At 42.4% G+C, this 14,569-nt stretch overlaps 1 protein-coding gene across 4 annotated transcripts in view; it reads right to left on the bottom strand.

Moving 5' to 3' along the window:
• Positions 1 to 14,569, bottom strand: part of SPATA13 (spermatogenesis associated 13) — a 330,909-nt gene that overhangs the window by 68,263 nt on the left and 248,077 nt on the right. For all 4 annotated transcript variants that reach the window (XM_057309635.1, XM_057309632.1, XM_026493009.4 and 1 more), the window contains exon 2: positions 11,349 to 13,070. In XM_057309635.1, coding sequence (XP_057165618.1) covers positions 11,349 to 13,070 — 1,722 coding nt within the window. The remainder of the gene's footprint in view (positions 1 to 11,348; positions 13,071 to 14,569) is intronic.

Raw genomic sequence — 14,569 nt, 5'->3', positions numbered from 1 at the left:
GGATCTGGAAGAGAAACACACAAACCTAAAAACAGGCACTTAACAACCACAAGAGCCTAGATACTTAACACCTAGAGCCTCGGCCTGGAGAACGGATCTCAAACCTCAGTGTGGCAAAAGTAATTGCCTGGGTAGCCTGTCCAAAGTCCAGATTACTGGATCTGGACTCTAGAGATTTCAATTCCATAGTTCCGGGGGGGCTCAAGGATCTACACCATTAGCTTGCATCCTGGGTGTGATCTTCATCCCAAACTTTGAGAAACTCTGGCTAGAAGATCAGAAGTAATTTGCAAAGTTTAACTGCTCTGTACTGAAGTATCTGACCAAAGGCAACAATTTTAATGATAACAAAGATTATGATTATGATGAAGCCAACATTTATTGAATTTCATTTGATCCTGGTAGATACTATTACCTTCATTTTTAAAGAAACTGAGGCTTAAGTAGGTCAAAGACATACAGCTGGTTAGCAGGGAAACTAGGATTTGAACTCAGGCAGCCCTATTACAAAGCCCACCTATTTTATACCACAGAGCTTCTCCGCCACTCAGAAATGTTGGCATTGGTGGCCAGCAACTACATCGGTGCTAGTTTCCTAGGAATTTACCATCTGTGACTGTCTTTCCTCTCCAACCCATCTGAGCCCCCCCCCCATCCCCACCCCAGCTTTACTACTAACATTCTAAATGAACGCAACATACCAAATTGTCATTCTGTCCCTGGACTGGCAGCCGTAGGAGAAACATAGATAACATTCAGTTTATACAGCAACGTGTGGCAACTTGTAGTTATGCCCTTCTGCCAATTAAACCTACAGTATTCCTTCCAATTGCCATGGCACTGGTGTATCACATGAACGTGTCACCAAGCCAACTGGAAAGTGATTCCCAACCTCGGATGCTCTTTAATCTTAATTATTATAGGGGAGCTGAAGATGAGAAAAATGAACCAGGAGAAAAACAGATACACTGGCATCTTAATCATCCAGCTAAAATTTCCCCCTAAAAATACAAACACTACTTTTCTGCATTTTATGACTGTTGTACGGTCTTATTACGCCTTTGTCATCCACAAATTAAAGCAAAGCACCAAATAAGAGTAAATATTAAAACCCTGACAGACACACTATAATATTGATTTGTATCATTTAAGTATTTCATGTACTTTAGAAAGCTTAACATGGGTAGCATTAATATATTTCATATTATTATTATGATTATTAATTATTGATTATAATTAATTGATCATAATTATGATACATTACCATCATTTATACCTGATTACATATTGTTATTATGGTAACTATAAAAACTAGGCTCCTGCTCAGATATATAGGTATGTAATTCTGTCTCCCTCTTCCCCCCTTTTTATTTTTTTTACATTTTTAAAAAGATTTTTATTTATTTGGGAGAGAGAGAAAGACAGCATGAGCAGAGGGAGAGGCAGAGGGAGAGGGAGAAGCAGAGTCCCTGCTGAGCACAGAACCTGACGTGGGGCTCGATCCCAGTGAAATCATGACCTGAGCCAAAATCAAGAGCCAGCCGCTTAACTGACTGAGCCACCCAGGCACCCCTCCCCCCGCGTCTCGTTTTTAATAGGAAAATCCTACTTGATGATATTTCAGGAGGGAAAAAACTGTTCTAGAAACGAGCCACTTTAAAGCTCAAGGATGACATGATTACACGTACATTACACTATTCTTCAGCTTTTACATTTTTAGAAAAAAAAATTTATAAGTGGTTTTTTAAATGTATAAAGTTCAGTAGCCTGTCAAATATTAAGCACCCATTCAGAAATACATTGAAACATACCACTGCAAAAGATATACCTGTTTATGTCATGACAATCATGAATGGTTTTTAGGGCAGTGGAAACTTCTTTTAAAAAGACAGAAAATGTTGACTTGATTGTTAAAATAAAAAGCTACTTTAGGAACACCAGGGTGGCTCAGCCGGTTAGGTGCCCAATTCTTTTTTCTTTTTTTTTTTTTTTTTTTTTAAGATTTTATTTATTTGACAGAGAGGGCAAGAGAGCACAAGCAGGGGGAACAGTAGAGGGAGAGGGAGAAGCAGGCTCCCCGCTGAGCAGGGAGCCCAATGCAGGGCTCAATCCCAGGACCCTGGGATCATGACCTGAGCCGAAGGCAGATGCTTAACCATCTTAGCCACCCAGGCGCCTCAAGTGCCCAACTCCTGATTTCCATTCAGGTCATGATCTCAGGGTCATGAGATCAAGCCTTGTGTTGGGGCTCAAAACAGAGTCTGCTTGAGATTCTCTGTCCCTCTGCCCCTCCCCTGGCTCACGTTTTCTCTCTAAATAAATAAATAAAATCTTTTTTTTTTTTTAAAAGCTTTCACATTTTGGCTCATGACCTGCATTTTATGACTTAATAATATTTCTTTTTTTTAAGATTTTATTTATTTATTTATTTATTTATTTATTTATTTGAGAGCACACGCATTGCATGCATGGGGGGAGGGCAGAAGGAGAGGGAGAAGCAGACACCCCTCACTGAGCAGGGAGCCTATCTCAGGGCTCGATCCCAGGACCCTGAGATCATGACCTGAGTGGAAAGCAGACACTTAACAGACTGAGCCACCCAGTCACCCCTGACTTAATATTTCTGCAAGAGATCTTTTTCTCTTTGGTTCTTCTCCTGCAAAAGGAAAACTAAACAAACAGAAAACACCTTAGGAGAAATTAAACATAAGCTAGCACAAGCATGACTAACAGAAAGCATATTAATTCTCTTTACAATATCCCGTGTGGGGTGCTGCTGAACAAATACCCACCCCAGGGTTGCTAATACTTAGGGAATATACTGACGGTATAGCAGATGTCCTTGTAACAAATGTTAACTTCATTAGAAAAATACTTTTAAAAGCACACATACTTTCAATGCTTTCCAACTATAATTGCAATCTCTGTGATTCAAGTCCTAGGGCTTCTCTGTCAGAGAACATTGAGAATCCAATGGGGTATGGAAACTTACATTCTCTGTAACGTAAAAGCTGTGGACCGTTCAACAAATGAAAGTGGGATAACTGGATGTCCATATACAAGAACAAACAAACAAGAACCTAGACCTTTACCTCACATTATACACAAGAATTAACTAAAAATGGAGCATAGGCCATTTAAGAAACAAAACAAATGAGCAAAGGGGAAAAAAAGAGAGAGAGAGACAAATCAAAAACAGACTCTTAACTATAGAGAACAGACTGATGGTTACCAGAGGGGAGGTGGGTGGGGGGTGGGTGACACAGGTGAAGGGGACCAAGAATAGACTTACGATGATGAGCACTGAGTAACGTATCGAATTGCTCAATCAGTACACTGCACACCTGAAACTAATATAACACTGTATGTTAACTATTCTAGAATTAAAATAAAAAACATAATTTTTAAAAAAGGAGCAGATACCTAAATGTAAGAGCTAAAACTAACATTCCCAGAAGACAGGAGAAAATCTCGGTGATTTTTGTCAATTCAGAGATTTTTGCTCTTCAAAAGACCAATCAAGAAAATAAAAAGACAAACCAGAGATTGTGAGAAAACATTTGGAAGTCATATATCTGATAAAGGACATATATCTAGAGTGTATAAAGAAATCCCACTGCTCAATAAAAGTAAAAAGGCAGTGAAAGTATGAGCAGAGGATCTGAATAGACACTTTACCAAATAAGATAAATGAAGGGCTAATAAACAAGATGGTCAACAGCACTAGTCATTAGGGAAATGCTAATTAAAATCAAAGTGAGATACCACTACATACCCACTTGCAGGGCCAGAATCCGGAACAGTGATGATGCCAAGTCCTAGCAAGGATGCAGAGAAGCTGGCACCCTAATACACTGACGGTGGGAACTTCCAATGGGACAACTGTTTTAGACAACAGTGTGGCAGTTCCTCAAATGGTTAAACATAGCATCACATATGACCCAGAACTCACCTCCTACTTATCTACCTGAGAGAATGGAAATATATGTCCACACAAGACTTGTATATAAATATTCATAGCAGCATTATTCATAACAGCCCTAGAGTGGGAACAACTCAAATGCCTAACAACTGATGAATGGATAAACAAAATGTGGGATAGCCATACAACTGATTATTACTCAGCCTTAGAAAAGAAATGAAGTGAGGGATGGCTGTGTAGCTCAGCTGGTTAAGCATGTGCCTTCTGCTCAGTTCATGATACCAGGGTCCTGGGATCGAGCCCCAAGTCAGGCTCCCTGCTCGGTGGGGAGTCTGCTCCTCCCTCTCTCTGCCCCTCTCCCCGCTGGTGTGCTCTCTCTCTCTCAAATAAACAAATAAAATCTTTTAAAAAAATAGAAAGAAAGAAAGAAAGAAAGAAAGAAAGAAAGAAAGAAAGAAAGAAAGAGAAAGAAAGAAAGGAAGGAAGGAAGGAAGGAAGGAAGGAAGGAAGGAAGGAAGGAAGGAAGGAAGGAAGAAAGAAAGAAAGAAAGAAAGAAAGAAGGAAAGTAAGTGCTCATATATGCTACAACATGTATCCACTTTGAAAACAATATGCTAGGTGAAAAAAGCCAAACACAAAAGACCACATATTATATGATTCTATTTCAATGACATATCCAGAGAAGCATAATCTATAGACTCAAAAAGTAGATCAGGTGCCACGGATGGAACAGGGAGTGACCACAAATGGACGTGAGGTCTCCTTCAGGGGTGATGGAAATGTTCTAAAACTGGACAGTGGTGATGGCCACACAACTCCATAAATTTACTACAAATCACCAAATTGCTCAGTTAAAAAAAAAAAAAAAACATTGAGACAGAGTACAGATCAGTACTTGCCTAGGTCTTTACGGGAGCAGGAATTGACCGCACAGAGCGCGGGGGAACTTTTTGGCGTAATGGAAATGTTCTATAACTTGACTGTGGTGCAAGCCGCACAACTCTCTAAATCCTAAAAATCACCAAACTATATACTCACAATTGGTGAGTTTCATGTTATGCAAATTATACCTCAACAAAACTCCTAAAGAGCCTTGGGCAGACTTTCTAGGGTCACTACATTTTCTTCTATAAATGCAACCTCCCACTTCTGGTTCCAGGGATGGTCCCGTGAAATAGCACTGGATTATTTCTAACCTCCAGAAGAACTGTTGAAATCTCCCAAACAGCTATTTGAGGAACCCAAAGAGTCATACCCAAGTAATCTGCCAAGAGTCAAAATTATGTAATATATCTATATCTCTATTAAATCATACCAAACATGGGGCGCCTGGGTGGCACAGCGGTTGAGCGTCTGCCTTCGGCTCAGGGCGTGATCCTGGCGTTATGGGATCGAGCCCCACATCAGGCTCCTCCACTATGAGCCTGCTTCTTCCTCTCCCGCTCCCCCTACTTGTGTTCCCTCTCTCGCTGGCTGTCTCCCTCTGTCAAATAAATAAATAAAATCTTTAATCAATCAATCAATCAATCAATCATACCAAACACAGCGCCTTGGAGCTATCGTTATGTGTTAAGTACCCATCACCCTCATAAACCACAACCTGTAATTCACAGTAGGCCTGACTTCAGCCCCTGCTGACCTACTGGATTACTCCAGGACTGAAGGTGGAGGGAAGTTTTACTTTCACGACACTATACCTTGTGGTGCCACAAAGTTCCCTCCTTTTTATGAGTCGAGAGCAAAAACGCAAGTCGTGGTTCTCGGGTGGGGGCCACCCCAGTGGGTAGTGGGTAAGCTAAAATCAGCACTTACAGAGACTGGAGGACACCATGAGTGGTAGGCCAGGCCGAGTTAAACCCCGCGTGGTAACAACAATTTGTATTCTACAAAATCTCCCAGTCAAGCACTCAAATAGATTTAACTTTATAAGATTGGGTTGTACAATGACTTCCAACAATTTTGAAGCTACAAATCCCTGAGGAAGAAAATTATAAAATCCTAAACCATTAGAGTGTTCAAGTAAACTGAGGCTCAGAAAGGGAAAGGGATTTCCTACCAGGAGCTGGCATGTTAGTGGAAGTGGACCTGAATTCAGCTCAGGTCCATTGTTCTCATGGTTTGATTATTGATTCCAACACAAGAGTATCCTTCCGATTGCCCCATCATCTTTGACTTCACTCTCCTCCAAAACATCCAAATGCTAATTAAAAATATAAACTGTGAAATCATTTTGAAGTGTAACCTCTCCTCTCTGTTTCCATGGTTTTAGTACAGATCTCATCACCTCTGGACTAGACTATTGAGCAATGCTCCCTCCCAGGACCGCCCTCATCCCAATCCTCTCTCTGTAGCTGGTCCCCTTCTGTGGTCCCTGGTAAACACCTCTCCGGCTTTCTCCTGCCTGCAGGGTAAAGTCCAAGCTCCAAGCAAGGCCCTTCTTAACTAAGTACAGACCTATCTTTCCAATCTTATCTCCCACTTCTCCACCCAACCACCCCGTACAAAAGTTATAGTGAGCAACGTGCAGTTCCCTTAGTACCACAGATTAGCATCTCTGTGGCCACTTACTATATGCAAAGCTCAGTGCTGAGTTCTCTACCCGCATCACCTCGTTTTATCTTCACAACAACCCCATGTGATAGGCAGGTACTCTAGCTACTCCCAGTTCACAGGGGAGGAAAATAAGGCTTAGGTAACTCCTCGGGCTGACTCTCCCTATGTCTACAGTACCTCCTCCCTCCCCCGTGCTCTTCCCGTTGGCCTGGAAGGCCCTGCCACTCCACCTCAACTGCTGCCCCTGCATCCCCCAACCTGATCTTCAAGAGTCTTTCCCCAACTATGCAACTCTTTACCCAGGGTTAATAATTCGGTGCTTTCACGGTACTTTGTACATTTCTCACTGGAAACACTCAACCACACTACATCATAATTATTTGTATACATTCCAAACTACCAATTAGAATGTGAAGCTATAAGAACAGGAATAGCTTTTTTTCTTCAACTCTTTCTTTTCCTTATATCTGGCATATCTATCAGGTAGGTCAATACTGAATGACAAGATACATTAGTCTGTATAATGCGTTGTTTCATTCACTCCTTTTCCTTCCCTCCTTATATATTCTACTTTGATCCCCACACTTTAGAGCCTTATTACCTCTGAGCTCTCTCTGGCAATAAATTCCTGATAGTTTTCCCCCAGTCACCTTTCTTCCCCATTCTCTTCTTTACCAATGATAGATTAACTTCCCCCAAAACACGGTTCTGAGCTTGGCTCTTCCCCTATTCAAAAATATCTTTGACTCCACGGTCTTTACCAAGTAATATATAGATTCTTTACTCTAAATTCAAGAATGTCCATGATCTGGGCTTAATGATTTCATCTTAACTTGGATAATTCCCCTACACCAAACCAAATTGTGTTACTTCCTATTCTCTCAAATCGCATAAAATCTCTGTATATCTGACCACTGAAACTATATGCAGACATCTCACCTTCAAATCAGATTCCCTCCTTGATTTGATACATGGATAAAAACCACAACTCTTCCGAAATCCCACAGCATATGGTTTTACCTCTTTTGTGGGATTAAATCTATTCTGCATAGTTCTAATATGATTTAGATACATCTTAGCTCATTTATAATGTTCTTGACATCCTTACAGAGCTACATCTAATTTGAGTGTCTTATACCTGATAGGTGCTCAACAAATTTGCTTTAGTGCAATACCGAATGAACATATAAATTTGAGGTCATGCTGGAACCTAACTCTCATGCTTAAAAAAATAATAACAATGTGAAGTCAAACTAACTGCTTGAAGATTTTCACAATCCTAAGACTATAACACAGTCCAAAAAAAAAAAAAAAAACACTTGGAAAAATCTGATATTAACTGGCCCATGTTTCAAGAAGTCAGGTCAACCTAGGATGGAAAAATCATCTAAGTGGATAGTAATCATCACCCAGTGACAGCCAGTGTTAAGCACCAGGCTAAGTGCTTAACAGGCATAAATCCCCTGGTTCCTACAAACATTCAAGGCAGAAGAAGCTACCCCACATTCTATCCTGGAGAAGACCGAGGCCAGGAAATGCTCAGCAGCTCACTCAATGGTGGGTATCTTTGGAATGGCAGAGCCATTCCAACCAAACTGAAAAAAAAAAAAAAATCTACTGAAAGTCTAAAGCTCCCTCTCAAGGAGTTACAATGGATTTTCATCATTTAAAAGAGTTCCAGTGCACCTGGGTGTCTCAGTTCAGTGTCCAACTCCAGATTTCAGCTCAGATCATGATCTTGGGGTCATGGGACTGAGCCCCGAGTGGGGCTCCACACTCAGTGGGGAGTCTGCTTGAGATTCTCTCTCTCCTCTCCCTCTGCCCCTCCACCAACTGGTGTGTGCATGTGCACACCTGTGTGCTCTTGTTCTCTAAAACAATAAATACAATCTTTAAAAATAAATAAATAGGGGCACCTGGGTGGCTCAGTCAGTTAAGCATCTGCCTTCGGCTCAGATCATGATCCCAGCTCCACATTGGGCTCCCTGCTCAGTGGGGAGCCTGCCCCTCCCTCTCTCTCTCTGCCACTCCCCCTGCTTGTGCTCTCTTTCAAATAAATAAATAAAATCTTTAAAAATAAATAAATAAATAAACATAAAATAAAGTAAAAGAGCTTCATCTATGGCATATTTCAACACTACCACCAATTTCTGAATCTATACTGCATGACTAAGGACAGGTTCCCTTTCCTAGTGACCTAATTCAGCCAATGGAGCAATTTTGTGACTTGGCAGGAAAACCAGCAAGAATACTCTAAATTCGTGTGCCTGTCCCTATATCAGGGGACAGGGAGCACTTTCCATAGTATAATTACTAAATTGCATTTTTAAACTACAATTTTGGAGTCCTTCAACTGATCATTATTCTTACAAAGAAACTTACCACTAGGTGGCAGAAGTATAAAGTTAACGAGGTGATTTTTCTACAGTGTTTCACAAACGAAGAGTAGCTGGACATTTTCCCACCCTTTTCCCAAGTAATACAAAATCCTGTTAAACTGTTAATAGTTTTTCAAAGATTATTTTGTCACTTTGAGAGTGGCACGTTATACATAAATGGTTCTAAATTTAAAAACTATTCTCTCTTATTGAAAACTGCATTATATTTATTTTAAATATCACAATATATACAGATTTCAACCTCTTTTACATTCAACAGTAACCATAACTTCAATTAGCTCTAAACATAGAAGTAGAACCATACTATCAATGAATTAAGTAAAAAATAACACGCTGTACATTAAAATATATTGTGTAATTTAATTTCGTGTAATGCTATATAAGATAGACAAAAACTGCTCTTTAAATCATAAAGGATAGAGTTCCTGCATTTTGTAAGGTGTTTTTCTGTTTGTTTTATTTGTTTCATTATGCTTCTACTTTGTTTCTAAATGTCAAAATAAAAGAAGGTTTAAGGTTGTATTTTAATATATATATATATATATATATATATTTCTCTGCAAGTAACACTGAAGATTACCAGTACATAAAATGCAAATTGGGCAAAATCATCATTATATTTTTCTTTATGACATTTACTTTAACAGCACAAGAGGAAGCTTGATATGCTTGATAAGAATTTTGAGGAAATAAATGGAACTTCAAAATGTGATAAACATCTTGAGGCAAATTTGCAGAATTATCTATACACACATGTGCACTCCTGATGACTTATGCCCTGCTTTCTATCTTTGGTGATCCCCTGTGGGTAGAAATTAAATTATAGATGATTAAATTATATATAACTATATGTAATTAAATTATACTTAGCAAATTATATGGGTAAAACTATATAATGATCAAAATAATTCTGAAAAGTTAGAAACTATCTCTTGCATATTTCAATTAATATGCACTCAGGAAGAAAATATTTTAATGATTTTTCACTAATTTTATTAAGCAGAAAATAAAACCTCATATAAAGAACCTCTCAACCTATGCAAATCTTTATTTTGGAGCAGGGGGCTGCTGGTTCTAAACCATCAGTGGGGCAGGTTGGGTGTTTGGTAGAAGGAATTATGCTTCATCTTATCCAGGGAAGGAATAGAAGCCCAGCCTGCTTCAGGCTTTGGCCAATTACATAAAGCAGAGCTAACAAAATTGGAACTCCTTCCCAAGGCTGGCAATGAATCCAGTGTCCTTACAACTGTTCCACAAGGCTTCTTTGGAAATACGCAAACGAGCAAATGGTCATCAATATACGAGAGCTCTGGGAGACATGCTGGCCCTGAGGTCTCCATACAAACTTACATCTACAAAAAAGTGAGGCAGCCTCGCTCCTCTGGCTGCCCAAGAACACTTCAGGCTAATTTAGATCTGAAAATAATCTGCATTAGGTTTTCTACTTTCAAAGACTGAACTGTAAAGCTAAGGTCAAAACAGACAGTCCAGAGGCTATCCTGGCTTCCAAGTTTGCAAGAGCTGCTGTGTGATCATTCATCTACAGGCATTAAAACAAAATCAAGGTCCTCTCCAGGGATCAGTGGAAAGGAACAGTTGCTAGGGGATTATTTTCTATGGCAAGCACCAATTTATACCTGTAAAATGGTCTAGAAATGTACGTGAAGAATAATTTGCAATACATACACATGAATGCATTTCCTCATCTTTCAGCTCTGTAATGTACTGAATGCATTTAGAAATAAGTGAAAATTATACAGTAAGGTAAAGTTGTCTGGATGCTTGACAGGATATGAAAAGAACATTGCTCCTGTAGCCTTGACAGTTATTAGTTGATCTGATTCATGAGATGCTTATGTTCTACTCTAAAAATAAATACAATAACCATCATAAAAATTTCTTTGAACCATCATCACTCAGGGGTTGATAGGTATCAAACTGCATGTTTCTAATTCATTCCTAGAAAATAAAAGATTTAGAACATATAATGGTGTCTTAATATAATGGTGTAGTCTGTTGGAAAGGATACAGAAATAATTTAAAATATAGAGAAGAAAGCTATGGGTAATAAAAAAAATGTTTCAAAAAACAAAATTTTGAGAGCCCCTATTAGCTTCATAGAGTGGAAGAAAGGTCTCTATCAACTCCACCCCCCCCCCCAGACTCTAGTATGTGGTTGGTCCTCCCCGAATATCTTTTGAATGAATGGTGTGGCAAGTGCCATCTCAAGGAATTTGGTATAGTAGCAATTCATTTCCAAAGAGATAAAGATGACAGCAACTTGACAGGAATCGTGATGTCAGTCCAATTAGCACAGGGCCACCTGCCTCTCTGCCAGGTGAAGGAAAGAGGGTAAATGCCAGCAGAAACACCCCAGTGTATGGGCAACTTCCAGGAGAGATGAAAGGCTGGTGCTGTGACAGACACGCTTTACGCAGCAGGTTACCTACAAGAGGTCCCTGCTCTGCCCTTACCTCCTCCTTCCTTTCTTCTGGACCCGACGCCAGGTGGGGGCTCAGCTGAGGGTGGCTGCTGGCGCCGTCCTCACTGCCTCTGTCACTTGCGGCTTGCACAGAATCCTGGGAGGTCACAGGCCCCTCTGCCCTTTCTTCACTGTCCACTGAACTCAGGGACAGCGCACTGAGACTGCTGGGACACGTGGCATTTCCTGCGCCTGGGCTCTGAGGGCTAGGGGGCTTGGGTGTGGTAGGCCTTGGGGGGGTGCGCGGCTGCTCGGGTTCGAATGTAAACTGGCCGCCAGCTTTCCGTTCATCCGAGTCCTGGACAACCGGACTCGATGAGGCGCTGCCAGCGCAAGGACGGGCACTTTCAGCCGCCCAGGGGCCTGAGGCTTCCAGAGGAAAGACAGCCGTGTCCACGTCCACCTGGGGGCTCGGAGCCCCAGCTGAGCCGCACCCCGAGCCTGCGTGCGCGCCTGCGCACCTCCTCCACTCACGCTCGGCGCTGGTGGACACGCGGCGAGAGTAGGCGTCGTGCAGCCTGCTGTGCACCTGCAGCCGCTGGCTCGCCTCGCCGGGCGAGGACGCCCCGCTCCTGGGGCTCTCTCTCCTCCAGGCCGCGTCCGTGGCGCCACTCACAAACCTCAGGACTCTGTCAAAGTCCTTGGCCCGCAGTGGGCTCTTCCAGCGTTTCGTCCTCCTCTCGGACCCACCGAACTTTTCCGAGTCGGCAGATGAACTGCTTAGTGTCCGCCGGGGAGCGGGCTTTTCGTGAGCCCCCTTGAGGTCCATGAGATTTGAGGTGGACTTCCGTTTGAAGGAGCTCTTCTTCAGAAAGTTCAAGTTATCCGTGCTCTTGCTTTTCCTGTAGATGATGCTGTTGTTCTCAGAGTCTTTCACTAGGATCTCACACACGGGGGGCTCCTGGGTGACAGGGGCCAGCGGCCGCACGTGGTTCTGGGACCCTTGAAGCTTCTCGCAATCCAGGAGGCTGATGCGGCCCAGGCCATAGGCGCGGCGGATGCTGCGGGACCGATGGGTGCTCCTCTGGAAGGCGTCGTCGGCCTCTTCAGGGTCGGAGCAGTCCGACGCGCCCCCTGACCCTGCCTTTGGGGCGTCACTTGCTGGTCCCGAGGAGGGGCACCTGCTGGTTTGCATTCCGATTGCAGCACCGTTCGGGATGGGTTTCCCTGGGTCACGTTCGGGGGCGTCTTCCTTTGCCGCATCTGAGCCCTCTCGGTTCTGAATCCCTTGAAGGACGGAGGACTTCAATTTTTTGAAAGATCCCATTTTCCGAAAGGAGGCCAGGGCATTCCAGGTGGAGGAATTTCCCATCAGGACCATGGAGCGGGGCCTCTCGGGGTTGGCGCTGGCCCTCTTCCTGCTCACGGAGAAGAGGCGCATGAGCTTGGCCGGGCTGAGTCTGGCCTCCTGGGCTTCCGCCTCCCCGCAGTAGCTGCTGCTGCATCCTCCATTCTGACATGCTGGGTAAGTCACCATTTTGGAGTCTTTGGGATCCGAGACAGAACATGAGATTGCGGCAAGTCGCCCATGGCCATTCTGAGCTGTTGTCATGTTCTCGGGGCTGGGAGCCCGTGGCCACAGGGCAGCGGGGTTCAAACCCACATGCACATCCGTGTCCACAGGCCCCAGACGCAGACCTTCATCTCTGAGGCTGCTGCCAGCCTGGCTTTGACACCTGCTGTGCACATCAGGCTCCTCACTGGTGGCCACTGCCTGCAGCAAAAAACAAAGCAGGGATTTCATTATTTTCCCCACAGAAGAACCTCCATAAACAGTGGCTTGTTATTTTAAGAATTCTGAATACAAAAGAAGCACCCTCATGACAGGGCTGATCAGTTCAAAACTATTTTAAATTAAAATTTTACCTTTCCTAATTCATTTCACAAGGAACTAAAGGGAAGATTGTAAATAAACATTCCTTTAAAAAATGATTATGGGTTGTGCATTCATGTAAAGGTAAATTCTCGAATCCGGTGAAAGTTGTTTAAGTAAAACTTTTGAAAATTGCTGGAATGCAAAGGTCAAGGCATCATTCAACCCTAGGTCTTCTATTTATTTGAAATAGAATAAATTTTTAATTAGCAAATAAAAAAAGACACCAACAACTATTTCAAAACGAGTCACAGTGAAATATCAAACTATATTAAATTTAACACAGCTAACAGGCAGATTGAGTGCTCAGAATATGCAAGAATGAGTGCAAGGAGCTGTAGCAGAGACCAAGATCTCTCAGCTGCCTACTGTCTACAAAATACCTGAAACTCTACTGAGAGACAAAGTGCTACAAGGACACATGAGTGGAAGGGACAAACTGAAGTTACATGAGGTCTGGCTTTGTGAAGGAAACCGCATTAGTGAGGGGCCTCTCTCAACAGGATTCTTACTGGCTGGGGAATGGAGAGGAATAAGGATAATACTTAAATATTAGAAATTCAGACACAAAAATTCAAATTAAACAAATGTTGCACCTAAGGACTACCACTCAGTGTTTATTACTACGTGTCAGGCCCCTATGCTAATAAGTGTTTTAAAAATGACATGCCACTGAGTACTCATACAAACCTGCAAGATCAGTAATTTTCATTTTACGGATAATCAAATGGACACTTGGGCAGGGGGTGCTGGGGGTTTCTGCAGTTCTCCCTTCCAAAGCTTATGCTCATCTCCACTACTTCAAACTAATGAACAAAGAGAGAGGCATAGCTAGGATATGAACCCCAGTTGTGTGACACCAAGTTCAGTGCCTTATGACATAACCCCAACTCAAGTCAAATCCCAGATGCCCTTATGCCAGTCAAGGCCATTATTCCAAAAGCAATACTAAAAGCAGTAGAGGAAAAGAAAGAGAAAGTTGTATAAAAACCTTAAAGTTAGGTCCCAATTTAGCTTAGTCCTCTCAAGTGCAGAAGAAAATGTGACCTCATGCAAAAAGGCCTCATCTGATTCTACTCTCCAAATTCTGATAGGTTCATTTTTATTTGCCCCCTGAGGAATTCACAGGGAGTCACAGTCAAAGGGCTGATTCCATCTGGGATCAGGGACGCTACATAGACCCCTGGAGCCTTTCTGATGTCCACTTACCCAATTCCATTACTCAGAAGCCTAATGGGACTACCACATGCCCTCTGCAGTTTAATGTCCTCATGGAGAAATTAGGGAGCCTGAAGAGCTGTGGGTTGCATTTGAATGAGCCACAGAAGCAGAAACTTGAA

The sequence above is a fragment of the Ursus arctos genome, unplaced genomic scaffold, assembly GCF_023065955.2.
Source record: "Ursus arctos isolate Adak ecotype North America unplaced genomic scaffold, UrsArc2.0 scaffold_10, whole genome shotgun sequence".
Lineage (NCBI taxonomy): Eukaryota > Metazoa > Chordata > Mammalia > Carnivora > Ursidae > Ursus > Ursus arctos.
Note: the sequence above shows the minus strand (reverse complement) of the source record. Positions and strands in the feature narration are given on the sequence as shown.